The sequence below is a fragment of the Etheostoma spectabile genome, unplaced genomic scaffold (genome assembly GCF_008692095.1).
Source record: "Etheostoma spectabile isolate EspeVRDwgs_2016 unplaced genomic scaffold, UIUC_Espe_1.0 scaffold00001317, whole genome shotgun sequence".
NCBI classification, from domain to species: domain Eukaryota; kingdom Metazoa; phylum Chordata; class Actinopteri; order Perciformes; family Percidae; genus Etheostoma; species Etheostoma spectabile.
Window position 1 is genome coordinate 32379 of NW_022602730.1, and position 18310 is coordinate 50688.

The 18310-nt window shown below is 40.5% G+C and overlaps 3 protein-coding genes across 4 annotated transcripts; 2 read left to right on the forward strand and 1 right to left on the reverse strand.

Annotated features, from left to right (window-relative positions):
- Positions 1 to 5494: 5494 nt before the first annotated feature.
- Positions 5495 to 6565, reverse strand: LOC116674956 (GTPase IMAP family member 7-like). Its single transcript, XM_032507110.1, has 2 exons — positions 6383 to 6565; positions 5495 to 6216 (listed from the first exon to the last, which is right to left on the reverse strand). The coding sequence occupies exons 1-2, from the start codon at positions 6399 to 6401 to the stop codon at positions 5495 to 5497; spliced, it is 741 nt and encodes a 246-aa protein (XP_032363001.1). The 5' UTR covers positions 6402 to 6565.
- A 5-nt stretch (positions 6566 to 6570) lies between these two features.
- On the forward strand, positions 6571 to 8447 carry LOC116674958 (GTPase IMAP family member 7). Of its 2 annotated transcripts, XM_032507113.1 has the most exons (5): positions 6571 to 6615; positions 6759 to 7203; positions 7344 to 7381; positions 7722 to 8328; positions 8380 to 8447. In XM_032507113.1, the coding sequence occupies exons 1-5, from the start codon at positions 6606 to 6608 to the stop codon at positions 8381 to 8383; spliced, it is 1104 nt and encodes a 367-aa protein (XP_032363004.1). In that variant the 5' UTR covers positions 6571 to 6605; the 3' UTR covers positions 8384 to 8447. The 2 variants fall into 2 exon arrangements, with proteins under 2 accessions (XP_032363004.1, XP_032363003.1); XM_032507112.1 differs by having other exon boundaries at positions 7722 to 8431.
- Positions 8448 to 12710: 4263 nt separating this feature from the next.
- On the forward strand, positions 12711 to 15129 carry LOC116674957 (NACHT, LRR and PYD domains-containing protein 1b allele 3-like). The gene is made up of 2 exons (XM_032507111.1): positions 12711 to 14170; positions 14640 to 15129. Exon 1 carries the CDS (start codon positions 12711 to 12713, stop codon positions 14166 to 14168), a length of 1458 nt encoding a protein of 485 aa, XP_032363002.1. The 3' UTR covers positions 14169 to 14170; positions 14640 to 15129.
- Positions 15130 to 18310: the final 3181 nt, after the last annotated feature.

The window sequence follows — 18310 nt, forward strand, 5'->3', positions numbered from 1 at the left end:
CAGGACAACGTGTTGGTAACATAACCATGTGTGCAGCTAAATGGTGTTGTTCACTATCATGCAACCATAGGCCCATACAACACTGCACACATTATTGCATTCCTGGACACCTTACATGACATGCTCACTGTTCAGAGACCAGAGCATACCCGATATGTCATCATATGGGACAATGTTAGTTTCCATAGGGCTGCTTTGGTCCGCAACTGGTTTACAGACCACCCATTCTTCATGGCACTCAACCTCCCTCCATACTCTCCATTTTTAAATCCCATCGAGGAGTTCTTCTCTGCCTGGCGCTGGAAAGTGTACGACCGTCATCCTCATCAACAGGTAGCCCTTCTACAGGCAATGGAGGAGGCATGTGGAGATATTGACCAGGCATTATGTCAGGCCTGGATACGGCATTCAAGGAGATATTTTCCCCGGTGCCTTGGACTGGAGGATATCACATGCGATGTGGACGAAATGTTGTGGCCGGACCCAGAAAGATGACATGATGTAGGCTGATTGTTTTTTTGTTTTTTGTGAAATTACTATTTTGTGTTCTGACTTTGTCTTGGTTTTGATGAGTGTGAATAAACACCAATACTTGAAGTTTGGATCCTTGTATGTTTTCATGACACTATGACAAAAGTATGACCTCAAATTGACATCTGTACACAGAGAAAGAGAAAGCCAGATGTGTTTTGTATTCATACCATCAGTGTGTAGTTGGCACATTGTGTGCTTAGTAGATGATGGCTTGTGTTTACTGTTTGATACGAAAACATCATTTTTACGAAGGTGTGAAGAGTTAATCTAGCTGTGTTCGCTTTTGCAAGAGAACTACAATGTTTTGATAATTGGGTGAAAGGTTTTCTTATTTGTGTGTAGAGTTTTGCAAAAATAGCCAATAGTTACAAAAAATGTACTTAAGCAATCAGACAAAACTGTAAAACAGTTCAGGGACCTCAGAGTTAGTGATGGTCTCTAAGGCCTTGCACCCCTCCTGAAATGTCATGTGTCACAAATCTGAGGTTCACCAGCATTGACCACGCCACAACCATGTGTTAGTTAAAGATTTAATGAACATTATGAATGTGCAGATAGATGAGTTGATGTGGATGTCGTCTGATGGCTGGTCTGGGAGGATGTGTGATGACCGGTTGGAGGAGACTCAGAGTGGGGGTTCTGTCTCAGAAGCAGTTTCCGCCCAAATAGTTTACAAACCCCCAGACGGTACCTAGAAGAGACATGAGAGAGATGTGCAGTAGGAAGGGAAGAGAGGGAAGATGGAGAGATGAAGGAGAGGGAACGGGAGGAAGGGTCAAGCAATCAGAGATAACGAGGCTGCTGCATAGCACGGTATGTTTGTCTGGTGATTAGAGGTGTGGTTCAGGCGTGGCCCTGCTCCCGAACCTTAATTATTAAACTAGAAAATTCCGCAGAAATTTTATCAGTGTGAAAATAAACACACTCTCAAACAAATGATCACATCATCAGAGGGATACTATCTATCAATAAAATAATGAATATGAATTAAAAAAAAAAAGTTTTAGTGGGCACCAGAAGGCCTTTGTGAACGTATTGATATAAAATTTATGTGAATAAAGTTATAAATGTGGGCGTATGAGCAATGTAAAAAAGGTCTTCGCTCTGCGTTCTGCTCAGAAATGTGGACAATGTTTAACATGGCAGTGAATGGAGGAAGATTTGGAACTCTTGTCATTTGAAAGCTCGCTGAGCACAAAATATAATTCATATCGTGAGCAACATGAGCACATTGGCTGAAACTAGACAGGAATACCTACGAATGACAAGTTAGAATTGTTGGTGTGGGAGCAAGTTATAGAGAGAGAACAAAGATGATTTTTTTAATCCCCCCCACTCTGTCCTCCACTCTAGCCTCAACATTCCGCCACATACACACACATTGGAAAATCTAAGACGGTCTGAAAACGGCACGATACGTAAACTGGGATTTGGGAGAAACCGTGCTTGATATCTGAACGCCCATTCAGCCCAATAAACGCCAAAGTCTTGTCTTCGGTTTAAACTTTTAATCATGTTTCTACGTTAAAGTATGGCGATGCAGCATGGTCCCAAAGAGGGGGGGGGGGGTTGAGCGATGTTGAGCAATTTCCCAAACATTTCCCATTAAAGTCTATGAGAAAGTTTTTGCTGTTTTTTGCCGATTTCATGAAAACTGCATGGCAAATCTCTTAGAAAAGTCATGGCACACCAATGCCGGTCATTACACACGTTTCAATGCATTTTCTGTGCGCGTGTTGGCAACGCTCCGGGACTAGTAGTGGGACGAAAATCTGGCGGAAGAATAACTAGAAAAAGCATTTCCTGAGAAAAATGCGTGGGAATGCTGAATAGCTGAATTGCTAATGCTAACCTGGTTGAATAGCTTAAACCAGTAAAAGTTGTAAGAAAAGTTGAAAAAGTAGAAGTGGTTTTAATTAAGGTGAATAACATCACTAATGTAAAAATAGATGTAGACATGTAGGTGATGAGATACCACTGTGGGATTTGAACCTGAGTCTCTGGCATGTAAAACATGTGACATAACAACTGCACCACTGCTGAAATGTCTTCTTGAGAAAAAAACATGGCAATAAATAATTTATCTGTGTGTGTCTCTGTGTGTGTGTTTGTGTGTGAGTGTGTGTGTGTGTGTGTGTGTCTGTGTGTGTGTGTGTGTGTGTCTGTGTGTGTGTGTGTGTGTGTCTGTGTGTGTGTGTCGCTGTGTGTGTGTGGGTGTGTCTCTGTGTGTCTGTGTCTCTGTGTGTGTGTCTCTGTGTGTTTTGTCTGTGTGTGTGTGTGTCAGTGTGTGTGTGTGTGCGTGTGTGTGTGTTTGTGTGTCTGTGTGTGTGTATGTGTGTCTGTGTGTGTGTGTGTGTCTCTGTGTGTGCGTGTGTGTGTGTGCGTGTGTGTCTGTGTGTGTGTGTGTGTCTCTGTGTGTGTGTGTGTGTGTCTCTGTGTGTGTGTGTGTCTCTGTGAGTGTGTGGGTGTGTGTCTGTGTGTGTCTCTATGTGTGTCTCTGTGTGTGTATGTGTCTCTGTGTGTGTGTGTGTGTGTCTGTGTGTGTTTGTGTGTGTGTGTGTGTGTGTGTCTGAGAGAAAGGCAGACAAACAGACATACAGAGTATGGTTTCCATGGAGACCAACCTGTGAGCTGTCTCACCAGCAATTCACATACTGAAAAAGCTGTAAAACAAATGGTCACACCGCCAAAAGCATACGTTATATCGATGAAATAACCTCCTCATGAGCACCAGAAGGCCTTTTCGAACTATTTATGTAAAATTCATGAGGATTAAGTTACAAATGTGGGCGTATCAGTGATTTTAAAAAGTGGTTCGCTCTGCGTTTTGCTCAGAAATGTGGATGATGTTTAACATGGCAGTGAATGGAGGAAGATTCTGAACTCTTATCATTTGAAAGTTTGCTGAGCAAAAAGTATAGTTCATATCACAATATTGAGCAGATTGGCTGAAACTAGACAAGAATACTTACGTTTTGATGTTTAGATTATCTATGACAAGTTAGAATTGCTGTTGTGGGAGCAGGTTATAGAGAGCTTCACTCTAGTGATGTCACTCCACACTCTACCACACGCAATACACACTCATTATAAATGCCAAAAAATCCTAAAATGTACACTGTACTTAAACTGCTGTTTCACAAAAACTGTAAACTGTATCATTCTGAAAGCCGGATAGCGGAATATTTTGTGAACGTTTTAAAGTTTGAATCACGTCTGTAGGTGAAAAACTGCAGGAGGAGATACATCTTTAAACAGAAGAAGATTTGAAGGATTTGAAGCGTGCTCTCATTGACTTTAATGTTAAAATAAAACGTTTAAAAGCTTAATATTTGAAAAAGTATAAATTGCAGAAAAATAGTTGAAGAAGTCCCATCATCTGCTGAAAGAGCTGAAGATTTGAAAAGTTGAATGGTTTAAATAGCTGAAAGTATGCAGAAGATACGGAGAGACAAAAAACGTAAGGAATAATAAAAGATAAATAAAGAACCGAATAACAATAGTTGGAATGCTATGGAACATAATAATAAGTATGGGCAATAATAGTCATTGCGCCGATTGCTGCTATTGCAGCACATCAGTACACTTCACATCGGCACACTGAACTAACTATCTTTGCTATTTGTCGGAGTAGAGATAGCGAAACTAAACTCACAGGTCATGTGTTTTGCCATTATGATTTACATTTCTCTCGTATCTGATCACAGATAGCCTGAAATCACTAGACCAAATAACAAATGCGAGTTAATCTGGACCTCAGTTTATTATTAATTTCCAAAGGGGTGTTCTCAACTCCTCTAGACCAAAATGCCTCTGTCTGTGAAGGAAAGTTTCTGCTTTTGCCAATAGAAATTAAAATGATTACTTTAACAGAATGTTCAACCTGGGTTCATGCTCAAAGTAGCGTCCCCATTGTGAGTGTAACGGGTGTTCACTTCTCTTCATTCATGCAGAGTTAACAATGTCCCCATTAACACTTGATTGCGGCTGATGGTAGTCTCTGCTCTGTGTTGTGTGAAGGTTGTAGATTATAGATGGATCCCAACGGAAGAACCACAGACAGCTCCGATGTCATTGATTCATTGATTGTTTATGTATGACAAGCCCTTGGGATCTGAGGGACATAAGCCAGGTCTCAGTAAAACTACTCAAAATAAAATAAAGTAATAATCAAAGGAAAATAACCATGAAACAACTACTGACAACTGATCAACGGTACAGGATCAAAGACAAATTTAAAAAGGTGGATATTCACACGTAGATAATAACTCACTTGCTCAGTAATGTCTTATTATTGAACAAATTAATCTAAATGTTTTTTATTCTGTATATATGGCCAGATATATGCATTGTATATATTAGTATTTTTTCCTTTGTTAGTGTGTACTATGGAGCTAGACTAGGCTTGGTAAGCGCAGGGTCACCAGCTCAAGTCCTGTTTGTGCATATATTTGTGCCTGTGTGTCTACATATATATTTACAATGAACATTTTGGATTAAATAAATAATTACATTTAAAACAGTACACATTTTTATTTCTTTTATTATCATCATCATCCTCAATGGGTCCAAGGAAACACCATTTTTTAGTTAAAGATATTTTTTATTAAGATATTATTTTACTTCACCTATTTTTAAGTAAAACTTAACCATTAGGTACCAACATGCCTAATCACCATGATTGTTTTATATTATTTTAGAAATCAAAAAGACAGGTTTGTGCAGAGACAATAACAACTTAGTTTTACATCAAACATCTGTACTGTTTAACTTTAAAACTCATTTTCTTAATAACCATGTGAAGCTTACAATCATCATCATCAATCAATTGTTACTGTTAGATAACTTGAAGAAATATATAATAAAACTACACCTCTAGCTAGTAAGTGTGTGTCAAAGCTTTTTCATGTATTCCATATGTTTATTGAATACTTGCTTATTATTTACTCTTCCTTATTTACTATTCCTTTAATCTTCCAAGAATGCAGTGGAAAAGTATGATGCGTTGCATCAGTGCAGCCAGGAATTCATATTCTTCATCCTTGGCAGCCCCTGACCTTCCCATTGACATTTCTTGTTTTTTCTTCACTTCTTGAAACATGGCATCTGTGTAGTGTGCCCCCCCGTTTGCAGCAACCATGTCATCAATCTTCTTAACCAGCTCCACCACTTGACTTTTGTCTTTACTGGTGTTGTCAAAGACGTGGAACCTGTTACCACAGCTTTGGATGACTCGTCGGAGGTCTGGACTGCCCTCACGCACATACTCTTGTATGGTCTGGTCTCCAAGATCACCACCACGGGTAAACAGCACGATCATGTACCGGTTAGCGTTAGCACCAAACAGCTCTTGCAGGGCTTCCACAGAGTTTTTCTCTTCGTTGGTGAATCGACCGACTTGGATGACCAGCAGGAACACATGAGGACCAGGACATGACACTTCAACACATTTCACAATTTCTCTTTTCATAAATTCTTGTGACTTCTGAGTGTCAAGGATCCCTGGTGTGTCTACCACACTAACCACTCTGTTACCCCAGCGTGTCACACCTTTCTCACAGGACTCAGTCACTGACTCTGAACTGGGACGGGATTTGAACTGTCTCTCTCCCATAATGGTGTTTCCAACAGCACTCTTACCAACACCAGTTTTTCCAATCATCACGATTCTCAAATCAGGACCTGCAATACAATTTATAACTTCTGTTAAAGTTGTCTGTAAGAGTATGTAAGCATTGGCATAATGTACAAATACTTTAGCATTGTGATAGATGTTGTAATGTAAAGGAGTTACACACTATAGGCCTACATACAGGAGATAAAAACAAAAACTGTTTTGGAGTCTTACCAGCAGGAAATACAGCCATCTTTTCTCAGTGGTGTTGTCTCAACAAAAATTAAAAAGTTGAAAATGAATGCTTGAAGGCAGTTCAGCTCATTTATATGATAACTACACAGCTGACACGCCCCACATCATTTGCATAAGCTCTCCATATAAAACAGGCAGAGAGCAGCTCATTCTGCAGACGCCACAGACTTGTCTCTCTGTTGCTGCACTGGATCTGAAGACCATGTCTCGCAGTAAGTTGTGTAATAATGAGTTTTTATCAAGCATGTTTGTTTTTGATGCTCTCTCTGCATCAGTGAGACTCCCTTGTTGATGTAATATAACCTCTTTGTGTAATCCTGTGAAAATCTTACTACGTATGTTTGTTATTTTATAGGTAAGAAGATCTCGGTCGCTGTCCTGGGAATTGAAGACTCTTTGAAGAAAAACTTAATAACCAGCATCCTAGGGACAGACTTATCTCAGCTGCCCAAAAACAATGTTCTGAAAGAAACTGAGATATATGAAAATGATAAGTATATGGTCACATGTACACCAGACTTGTACAAACAATGTGATGACATAAAACAGCTATTTGCTATTAATAGACAACCAGACATGGTCTTCTTGGTGGTAGAGGAAGGGTTTTCAACAGAAGAGGTGTGGAAGCAGGTAGACAGTCTGCACAAAACAACTGGAAAACCGACAGAGGATTTCATAGTTGTGCTGCCCCTTAGCAATGAAAAGAAAAACTCTTACCCATTCCGATGCTACACCTTGGATCAGGTTTTCAGCAAACTGAAGCAACTGGCTGAAGAGAGACAACAGCCCACCAACCAGAGGTAACGACGTAAGGAGAGACATGTAGATGCAGGATTGTACAACGTCATGTACAGTAATTGTTTGCATTTCACACCATAGATGAACATATTCTATAAAAGCAATCTTGGTCAGTTAATATAATTCTACCTCTACATTGCAGTGATGCTGACCATCCTGAGTCATCAAACAACTCAACAGGTAAGCCACAGTCTCTCTGAGCAGCATCACACTAACTTGTAGTCAAATGTGAATCGTTAAGTGGATGCTGATTTATTTTACAGCATCTTACTGAAACTCTTATTTGGCATTATTCAGGTGGCAGAAATAGCACAGAACACTTCCCTGACCACAAGAAGAGTTTAAAAAGTGAGACCAGTGTTTTTAAGAAGTATCTAAGTTCAGAGAGTAAATAACTACAAAATGTCTAATTATGTCTAATGGTTTTGCATGTGTGTTTTAATGCTAGCAATCCCGTTTCCTTTGTGAAAAACAGAAACGTAAAGTTCCCTGAAGTTCTTTTTGTCCTACATCAATACAGGAGAGCACTCTGGCACCGAAGTGAACCTTGTTCTGCTGGGAATGACCGGGGCCGGAAAGAGTGCAAGTGGAAACACAATCCTCGGAGAGAATTGGTTCAATTCCAAAGCCAGTTCAATTCCGTTCACTACTGAGTGTCAGGAGGCAGAAACTGAGATAGGAGGTAGACGTGTCCGTGTCATTGATACCCCCGACATCTTTGATGAAAACAGAAAGTCATCAAATAAGGATCATGTGAGAAAGTGCAAAGATCTCTGTCAGTCAGGGCCTTGTGTGTACCTACTTGTGATTCATGTTAGCAGATTTACAGACGGAGAGAGAAAGATACTGAAAAAGTTGGAAACAGCTTTTGGCAGAGAAGTTGTAAAACAAACAGTCGTCCTGTTCACACGTGGGGGAGATCTGCAGCATGGAGGGATGAGCTTTAAGGCTTTTCTGCGTGGCTGTCAGCCTGATCTCAAGAAGATAGTTGAGAAGTGTGGAGGAAGGTGTGTTGTCTTTGAGAACAGCACCTCGGGTTCAGATCAAGTGGAAGAGCTGATGCAGATAGTGGACAGGATGTTAACAGAAAGAAAGAAGAATGTGCACGTATCAGGTCAGGTGCGTAAAGGACAGGGATGTAATTCTTCTTCCGTCTAGAAGGACAGGCTACTTGGGATATGATTCAATACCTTGAAGTGGTTAAATATACTTTGATTATACTTTACTTTCTTTTGACTTGACTTTTGACTTCTTTTAATTAGTTGCATTTAATCAGAGATTTATATTTTGGTCATAGTATGTTAATGGATTTTTGTCAAATGAACCAAACGTATTTCTTTCCTCTGTATGAGAGCTCCATCTCTCTCACTTTGTTAACCTTTGTAATCTGTGATGACATTTAACAATAAATAAACGAGTGTTGGGAACTCTGTGTCTCTTCGGTCTCTAGTAATTCAGAAACAGGGATTTCAATTATTACCCTACACTTAGTAATATAACAGAGGTTATAAAATGGTGCATGTATAGATTTAGAGTCATGGAGAACAACTGGGAAAAATAACTTTAATTAAATAACTAACAACTTACATCATGGTTTAATATTAAATATCACAACTAACTAAAGTATATAACTTAGACTGAATCTGTCTAGACATTTCTAGCATGAAACCAAACGAGTCCCCTTTCCCTCCCGTGATATGTGAAGTCTTTATAATGTTTCTCCACTCTGGACTTTGTATTCTTCTTCTGTGTTTTGACTCTGGAGTATCAGCGCTGTCAGCCTGAACCAAACTGAACTATAACTGGTTAAATATCTCCATCTACTGGACATCTGGTCTAGAAGGTCCTCATGTGCTCTCCTATCAACCACTCATATTCCTTTAAATTGTTTTTACATACAGTAGGTAACATCCTAATCTTAAAGTAACAAATACATGTATCACATAAATGGAGAGGAGTAAAAAGTATAATAGGAGTAGAAGTATAAAGTATACTGTATATAAAGTATGCTGTATAATTAAAATACCTCCAACTTTTACATTAATTAGGCATTGTACTTTGTTGTCTCTCCACCACTGACATGAACAACTTACTGTCCTGTTTGTGTGTGTTCAAAAAATGGAAAATCTGTAGATATTCTGATGTAATATTCTGGGTTACATCTGTATTAGTTTAGGCTAAAACGGTTTTGGATGAATGGATCTCATATTGTTTAGATGAATGGACCACTGATGTTATTTGAAATGGCTACTAGAGGAATTTGGATTTGCTTTGAGATGTATATTACCCTGAGGAACCTTTTCATCTGAACATTTGAAACCTATATAACCCGCCTGTTGTCCTCGGGGTCAAAATCTGACCCATTTAGATTTAGTTTTTATCAGAAACGTGGGTTTCTTTCAACAAATTGTGAAAAGAAAATTGTTCGATGTAACAATCTTTACAAGTAAAATAACCGATCTGTTCACTACTTTCATTGAATTTGGATGTTTTCATCAATTTTAACATTTGAAGAAAAAATTGAACAATTGAAAAAGTGACTAAACTTCTTAGATGCTATGAAATAATAAAGACAAAAATAAAATGAGATCAAAACTGTTGTAAAAATGTGGGTAAAAACGTCAAATGAAACTCATGAGAAATCAAGTAAAACATCTGAAAAAGTGAATGAAGAGTTGAAAACGACAACCAAAACATTTAAATAAATGTTGGAAATTTTGAAAAAATACATGTTGCAACAGGAAGACAACACACAGGTTAATATCAAACCTCTCCATTAATATATATTCATGTTAATGTTTCTCATTATGTTGAATAACATCTGACCATGTTGGAGCAAAGAAGAGAAGATTGATGGATGACACTGTTCTCACATCTTGAATTCTTTTAACATCGTTGTTGGATTGTTTTCCTCTCTCTTTGTTTACAATTTTTGACATTTTATCAACTATATTTCTAACAAAAAGTTGTTGTTTTTGAGCCATGCTGGCTGTCCTTGACTTCTGATCCTTTACCTTTGACTCTGGCGCCACCATGAGGTTGATATTTGGGTGAATTGTCTGGACAGATGTCAGATGGTTTCCATGATGCAGATGTTCAGGTTCCCCAACAGATGTTCCTAATGACTTCAGGGATCCTTCAGAGTTTTCCTTCAAATACAAGCTAATATTCTATCATTTTAGGTTGTTATTGAAATATCTCTACAACTGTTGGATGGATAATCCATCCACCTGACAGGTGTGGCGTATCAAGATGCTGATTAGATGCAGGATTATTGCACAGGTGTGCCTTAGGCTGGCCACAATGAAAGGCCACTCTACAATGTGCAGTTTTATAAATAAATAATAATAATAATAATAAAGAGAAAATAAAATGAGAATCCATTGATCAAATCTGTGGCTTTTATTCAAGGTGCATATATTAAAGTGATCTCAGGGTAATCCTAAAGTAATCAGATTACATTTTGGGTAATCGACCTGATTACATACATTGCCTTGTCATTTGTAGTCAAGTTGAGTCTTGTTATGAATGTGGATCTCTTTCAGTAAGTGTGTGTCATCCCACTTCTCGTTCTTTCCTCTCTTCCCTAGTATTTTATGGTTAAATCCCGACATCATGTGACTAATGCTCAGAGTCCTGAACCTAGACTCCTCCCCGGTGGGTTTATGGGGAGTCCTCTGCTTCCATGGTGAAGTGTTCAGTGGAGCTGAATGAGCATCATCAGTATCTCTGATCCTTTTAAACAGCCGGTGGTTTGATTCCTGCTCTGTAGTCGGGATCTCGTCCTCCCTCGCTCCCGGAGACGCTCATTCACGCAGATAATATGTTGTAGGCAATAGATCAGTTGGAGAGAGTCACTCAGTACTTTTGTATAACCCCCATGTTGTTCTCAGTTCAATTTGACCCGTTGTCCTATATCAATGTTCTTTTTAATTACCCAAAATACAATGATTGAGACAAATAGTACAAATCTCTACTTTCATTAATTTTGGGTCTTATTCTATTTTATAGCATTGTAAAACAAAGTGAAGTGTTGTTGAAATAGTATTGAGTAAAAGTTGACATATTCCAGTCTGTGATTATCATCAACATCCATTCCTTTAATTTTAGTCTCAATAATTCCTAATTTCTGCTTTTCTAACTCAAACATTAGGTATAACTTCCTATAAATGAGGTTTATTGACCATATATTCCAAAATTAACTGTAAAACTAAAGTTAATAAGTCAGTGTTACGTAGTGTTGAAAACGTCAAAAAAGTGGCAAACATTGGGAAAAAAATGTCAAAAATGTTGAAAGAATTGACAAAAATGTAAAAAAGTTAAAAACATCTGTCAAAAGCGTCATCAAAAGTGATTTTCCATTTTGAAAGGGAGAGAGAGAGAGAGAGAGATCTCCTGCTTCTGCTGCTCATCCAGCTCCACCGACTCTGATCGGGACCTTCGTCAACGCAGCAAAATGGCGTCAGCTGCAAAACGTGAAGGAAGAGAAAGAGAAGAATCATGTTTCAGCAGAGCAGCCAGAAGTATCAGGAGAGCTCTGGCCAGGATCTGTGGAGGAAGAGATAGTTCTCCCCCTCAAACCATCAGTAGCCTTCCCCCTTGTCCTCCACCTGGACCAGACTATGTACCTGATCCCCTGGATTCTTTTTTACAGCCCAATACATTATCGGATTCCCATGAAGAACTCTCTATTTCAGATTCTTCCTTTGACACAAACCTTCCAGTGTATTGCGATGTATCTCATCTTGTAACAAGACCTCTTCACAGTCCTCCCTCCCGGCAGTCTCCTGCCATTATTGCGCCAGAAGAAGAAGAAGAAGATTACGAAAACCGCGAAGAAGTATACGAACAAGAATATAAATGCCACAATGAAGAAAAAGAAGAAGAAGAAGAAGAAGAAGAAGAAGAGGAAGAAGAAGAAAAAAAAGAAGAGGAAGAAGAAGAAAAAAAAGAAGAAGAAGAAGAAGAAGAGGAAGAAGAAGAAGAAAAAAAAGAAGAAGAAGAAGAAGAAGAAGACATTCCACCAATGTTACCAACGAGCTTCAGTCGTGAAACTCGGCAGCCTCCCCGTCGTCCCGACCGATGGTCTCCTTTCATTACTGCGCAAGAAGAAGGAAGAGATTATTACAAAAAAGAAAGACAACGGTATTCTTATGAGAGAATGTCCGGAGGCATTCATTTCAAAATTAGAAACAAAGATTGCGTACAATCTACGCAATCTACTTCAGATTCTTCCTTTGACACAAACTCTTTGCAGAATTGCAATGTATCTCGGCATGTAACAGAACCTCTTCACAGTCCTCCCTCCCCACAGTCTCCTTCCATAATTGCGCCAGAAGAAGAAGATGAAAATTACGAAGAATGGGAAGAAGTATACGATCAAGAAGACGAATACCACGAATTAGAAGAAGAAGAAGAAGAAGAAGAAGAAGCTAATTATGAAGCTGATTATGAAGCACAAGACCATCTGTTTTATTTACATGAACCCCGGAAGAGAAAATCCAGTGACATGATTTCCAGACGACAGAAGATAATCAAGACTGAGAGAAGCAGAACACAAGATGCATGTCAGCTCTCGTCTGTGCAGTCTGACAGCGAACCAATAGGAGACAGAGATGCTCCGATGGAAATGGAGGCCCCTGTTACAGCTGTGAACTGCTCAGTCACTAACACCCTGCCAGACCCTTCTCTCCTCCAAACCTCCTCCTCAGATCCTGGTTGGAGTAGAAGAGACTCCAGCCGCCTGCCTCGTTCTGCCAGCATGCCTTCACTGAGTCAAATAACCTCTGAAGAGACCAAGACCTTTACACGAGCTGAAAGCGTACCTGACCTGCTGTTAAAAACCAGCTTTGAGGAGTTTACACCTGATATCACTGCTGATGAGACCGATGAAAGCTACAGGTTCCAGTGCTCCGGGCCAGGCCTGTACCAGTGCAGTGTGACCGGCCTGGTGTTTCACATGGAGGGAGAAGGGGACGTGGTCTACAGGATTGTCCCTTGGAACAGGAGGCTGCTGGCCCAGCATCACAAGAAGCCTGCAGGACCCCTGTTTGACATCAAATGTCTGCAGCAGTCGGTGTGTCAGCTTCATCTCCCACACTGTGAGATCCCCTCCACGGGGGGGCGGGACTTCTTGTCAGTTGCTCATGTGATGGATGAGGGCGTTGAGTTCCTCAGCCCTCATAGGACAACAGACACTCATGTTATTATCAACATCACGGGGTTTTCTGGTTTCGGTAATGTCAAGGATGAAGATTCACCACCTGACCCGGTCCGAGCGCTGGTCTTGCTGTTCTACAGGCCCCCAGCTGATCCTGATCCGGAATCCCTCCTCAATGTGCTGTTGCTGCCGAGGAACGTTGTTCTCCGGGATGTCCTGCGCATCCGGAAGAAGTTAGTTGGAGATGAGATCTACATAGAGACATCCCCACACTGTAAACTGCACCCACAGCGGGAATACACTCTGTCCACTCGTCCTGAAGACGACTCAGTTCTAGTCCAACCAACAGAAGCAGAGTTTGACTCTGACAACTATGACAACTTCTTCCCATCATTCCAGGTGAGCTTAGAAACAATAATGAAACACATGAAGCTGTTTTTGAGGGACAGCAGCAGCTCCCTCAGTGTCTGGGAAAGACGAGTTTGTCTCTCGTCCTCTGGAGTAAGAAGGTCCTGTGGGCCGAGCGCTGGGAGTCTCCGTCCTGATGACAGGCTGTTGGACATCCGGAGCAGCTTCATCGATGGGATATCAGGACCTGTTCTCAAGAGTCTGCTGGACCAACTGTTGGAGAAAAAGATGCTGGCTGATTCTGAGAGGGAGGCAGCGGACTCAGAGAAAAACACAAGAGACAAAGCTCGTTTTGTTGTGGACACAGTGAGGAAGAAAGGTGAAGCTGCTAGTTCAGAGATGATTGAGTTCCTCCGTGAGGCCGACCCGTTTCTCTGTGAACATCTCGGGTTGATCTGAAGATAAATGAACGTCTCGGGTTACGTATGTAACCCTTGTTCCCCGAGATAGAGGAACGAGACACTGCGTCGGTTACGACACTATGGGAAACACCTCATAGTGTCGTAACCGACGCAGTTCGAGTTCCCCTCGAAGGGGAACAGTTGATGCAGGACATGTTGACCTGGTAGTTTCACAGTGATCATCCTGTAACTCCCACAGAAGAGTTTCCCTGAACAGTTACTGGGCTTTAACTTTCCTCTTGAAAGATAAGTTAAAAATCTTTTTTTCATCACAGATTTACGATATTTTAGCAAAATGTATTACCAAAATAGTAGTTGCTCTTGACCTATAAGTTAAATAATTGTTAAAAAAAGATGGTTTCTCTGATAAATATATGGGATCCTCATGATAACGTGAATCCATAAATTGTAAATACTTTTGGAAATGTTTGAACAATTAAATGTAAAACTTGTATTTCTTTTTCTGAAGCTAAATGAACAGCTGATGCATTCAGTCTGAGAGGATTTTCTGCAAGAGACCATGAACACAATCGCCCAGTTTCTTCATTAAAGTGATTTTGTATCTGATCAAATGTTAAAATATAAGAGCTTTCTGTAGTTATTGATCATTTCATAACAATGTTCACATCTGTATGTCCCCCCCCCCCCGTAGATTCCTGGTCAGTGGATCTTCCAGTGGCAGTAATGTAGTGAAAGGCCAGATGGGGGAGTCAGCCTCCAGCTGTAGTTAGTGGCTGTGGACAGCAGGTGGTGCTGTTGTATCAACAATGAGCCGAGACTCCAACACACAACAGCTGTTTGTCTCATTAGCCTCAGACTTAGTACTTTAATGGAGTAAAGGATGGGAACACCTGCTCCACCACTGCCTGGGGGGGGGGGGGGAGAGCATTTCAGTTCAATGAAGGACTTTAACCCAGGATTTGGGATTCTTCATCAAGACTAGAAAAATATTTAAAAAAAACAATAATTCATTACAATAAGAAAACATGAAGAAAACTTTGTCTCTAAATGCAGAATGTTATATAATAAGTTATATGTAGATACACACACACACTCAGACAGACACACACACGCACGCACACACACACACTCGCACATACACACACATGCACGTATTTACACTCACACATACATACACACACAGGCACGCATACACACACACACAACACAAACTCACACATACTCACACATGCATGCATAATAATAAATAATAAAACGAGAATCCATTGATCAAATCTGTGGCTTTTACTCAAGGTGCATCTATTAAAGTAGTCTAGGATTAATCCTAAAGTAATCAGATTACATTTTGGGTAATCCAACCAATTACATACATTGCCATGTCATTTGCAGTCAGTAATGGATTACATTTCAGAGTAATCTGACCCAGCCCTGATGAACATGTGTGTTTAGTTATTACCTTTAATGAGAGTTGAATCTTGTTGTGAATGTGGACCTCTTTCAGGAAGTGTGTGTCCTCCCACTTCTTCTCCTTCTTTCCTCTCTTCTCTGGTATTTTGTGGTTGAATCCCAACATCATGTGACTCATGCTCAGAGTCATGAACGTGGACTCCTCCCCGGTGAGTTTATGGGGAGTCCTCTACTTCCATGGTGAAGTGTTCAGTGGAGCTGAATGAGCATCATCAGTATCTCTGATCCTTTTAAACAGCCGGTGGTTTGATTCCTGCTCTGTAGTCGGGATCTCGTCCTCCCTCGCTCCCGGAGACGCTCATTCATGCAGATAACAAGACTACGAGGTATGTTGGAAACAGAAGGATGTTGTAGGCAATAGATCAGTTGGAGAGAGTCACTAAGTACTTTTCTTTAACCCTCATGTTGTCCTCATGTTGTCTTCATGTTGTCTTCATGTTGTTCTCATGTTGTCTTCATGTTGTCCTCATCTTGTCCTCATGTTGCCTTCATGTTGTCCTCATGTTGTCCTCGTGTTGCCTTCATGTTGTCTTCATGTTGTCTTCATGTTGTCCTCATGTTGTCCTCATGTTGTCTTCATGTTGTCCTCATGTTGTCCTCATGTTGCCCTCATGTTGTCTTCATGTTGTCCTCATGTTGTCCTCATGTTGCCCTCATGTTGTCTTCATGTTGTCCTCATGTTGTCCTCATGTTGTCCTCTGGGCAAATTGACCCGTTTTTCTATTTCAATGTTCTTTTCTTTCCTTCCTTCCTGTTTTCCTGCCTTCCATCTATTCTGCCTTCTTTCTTTCCTTCTTTCTTTCTTTCCTTCTTTCCGGCCACTTCTTTTCTGTGATGAGTGAGCTCTTTACTGATTGGATCAGGGAGCCAGACGTCAAGGTTTTGGGCTCTGTCCAAAATAGGGGGGTCAGGGTTTTGCTCCCCCAGGGAGATTTTATTCCCATATCCCTTTTTATTTTCACATTTCTTTAAGCCATTTATTCAATTCAATTTTATTTATATAACGCTAAATCACACCAACAGTTATCTCACACTGCGAGCAGGTCTAGGCTGAACTCTGATGTCTTTTTACAGAATTCCTAAACATCTGAACATCATTTGGGAAAAACAGGAACGTTGCTATTTGGAAACCTGATCCTGTAGAGCCTGCACCCTGTTTTATATTTAACTCTTCTCCAGCTGTTGTCTGATGGTACTTATTGTAGGAAGTTAACCTGAAACCTGTTTATTTTACACCATGCTAGAGTAGAGTTTACAGTAATAGAGCTTTTACTCCCCTGATGTGCATGTCGAGGGGAAAGGAGTCAGTAATGGATTACATTTCAGAGTAATCTGGCCCAGCCCTGATGAACATGTGTGTTTAGTTTTTACATTTAATGAGAGTTGAGTCTTGTAGTGAGTGTGGACCTCTTTCAGGAAGTGTGTGTCCTCCCACTTCTTCTCATTCTTTCCTCTCTTCTCTGGTATTCATCATGTGACTCATGCTCAGAGTCCTGAACCTAGACTCCTCCCCGGTGAGTTTATGGGGAGTCCTCTACTTCCATGTTGAAGTGTTCAGTGGAGCTGTATGAGCATCATCAGTATCTCTGATCCTTTTAAAACAGCCGGTGGTTTGATTCCTGCTCTGTAGTCGGGATCTCGTCCTCCCTCGCTCCCGGAGAGGCTCATTCACGCAGATAACAAGACTACGAGGTATGTTGGAAACAGGAGTATGTTGTAGGCAATAGACCAGTTGTCACTTAGTACTTTTCTTTAACCCTCATGTTGTCTTCATGTTGTCTTCATGTTGTCTTCATGTTGTCCTCATGTTGTCTTCATGTTGTCTTCATGTTGTCTTCATGTTGTCTTCATGTTGTCCTCATGTTGTCTTCATGTTGTCTTCATGTTGTCTTCATGTTGCCTTCATGTTGTCTTCATGTTTTCCTCATGTTGTCTTCATTGTTGTCTTCATGTTGTCCTCATGTTGTCCTTATGTTGTCCTCATGTTGTCTTCATGTTGTCCTCATGTTGTCTCCATGTTGTCTTCATGTTGCCTTCATGTTGTCTTCATTTTGTCCTCATGTTGCCCTCATGTTGTCTTCATGTTGTCCTCATGTTGTCCTCATGTTGTCTTCATGTTGTCTTCATGTTGTCCTCATGTTGCCTTCATGTTGTCCTCATTTTGCCCTCATGTTGCCTTCATGTTGTCTTCATGTTGTCCTCATGTTGTCTTCATGTTGTCCTCATGTTGTCCTCATGTTGTCCTCATGTTGTCTTCATGTTGTCCTTTCTGTTGTCCTCATGTTGTCTTCATGTTGTCTTCATGTTGTCCTCATGTTGTCCTCATGTTGTCTTCATGTTGTCTTCATGTTGTCCTCATGTTGTCCTCATGTTGTCTTCATGTTGTCCTCATGTTGTCTTCATGTTGTCTTCATGTTGTCTTCATGTTGTCCTCATGTTGTCCTCATGTTGTCCTCATGTTGTCTTCATGTTGTCCTCATGTTGTCTTCATGTTGTCCTCATGTTGTCCTCATGTTGTCCTCATGTTGTCTTCATGTTGTCCTCATGTTGTCTTCATGTTGTCTTCATGTTGCCTTCATGTTGTCTTCATGTTGTCCTCATGTTGCCCTCATGTTGTCTTCATGTTGTCCTCATGTTGTCCTCATGTTGTCTTCATGTTGTCTTCATGTTGTCCTCATGTTGCCTTCATGTTGTTCTCATTTTGCCCTCATG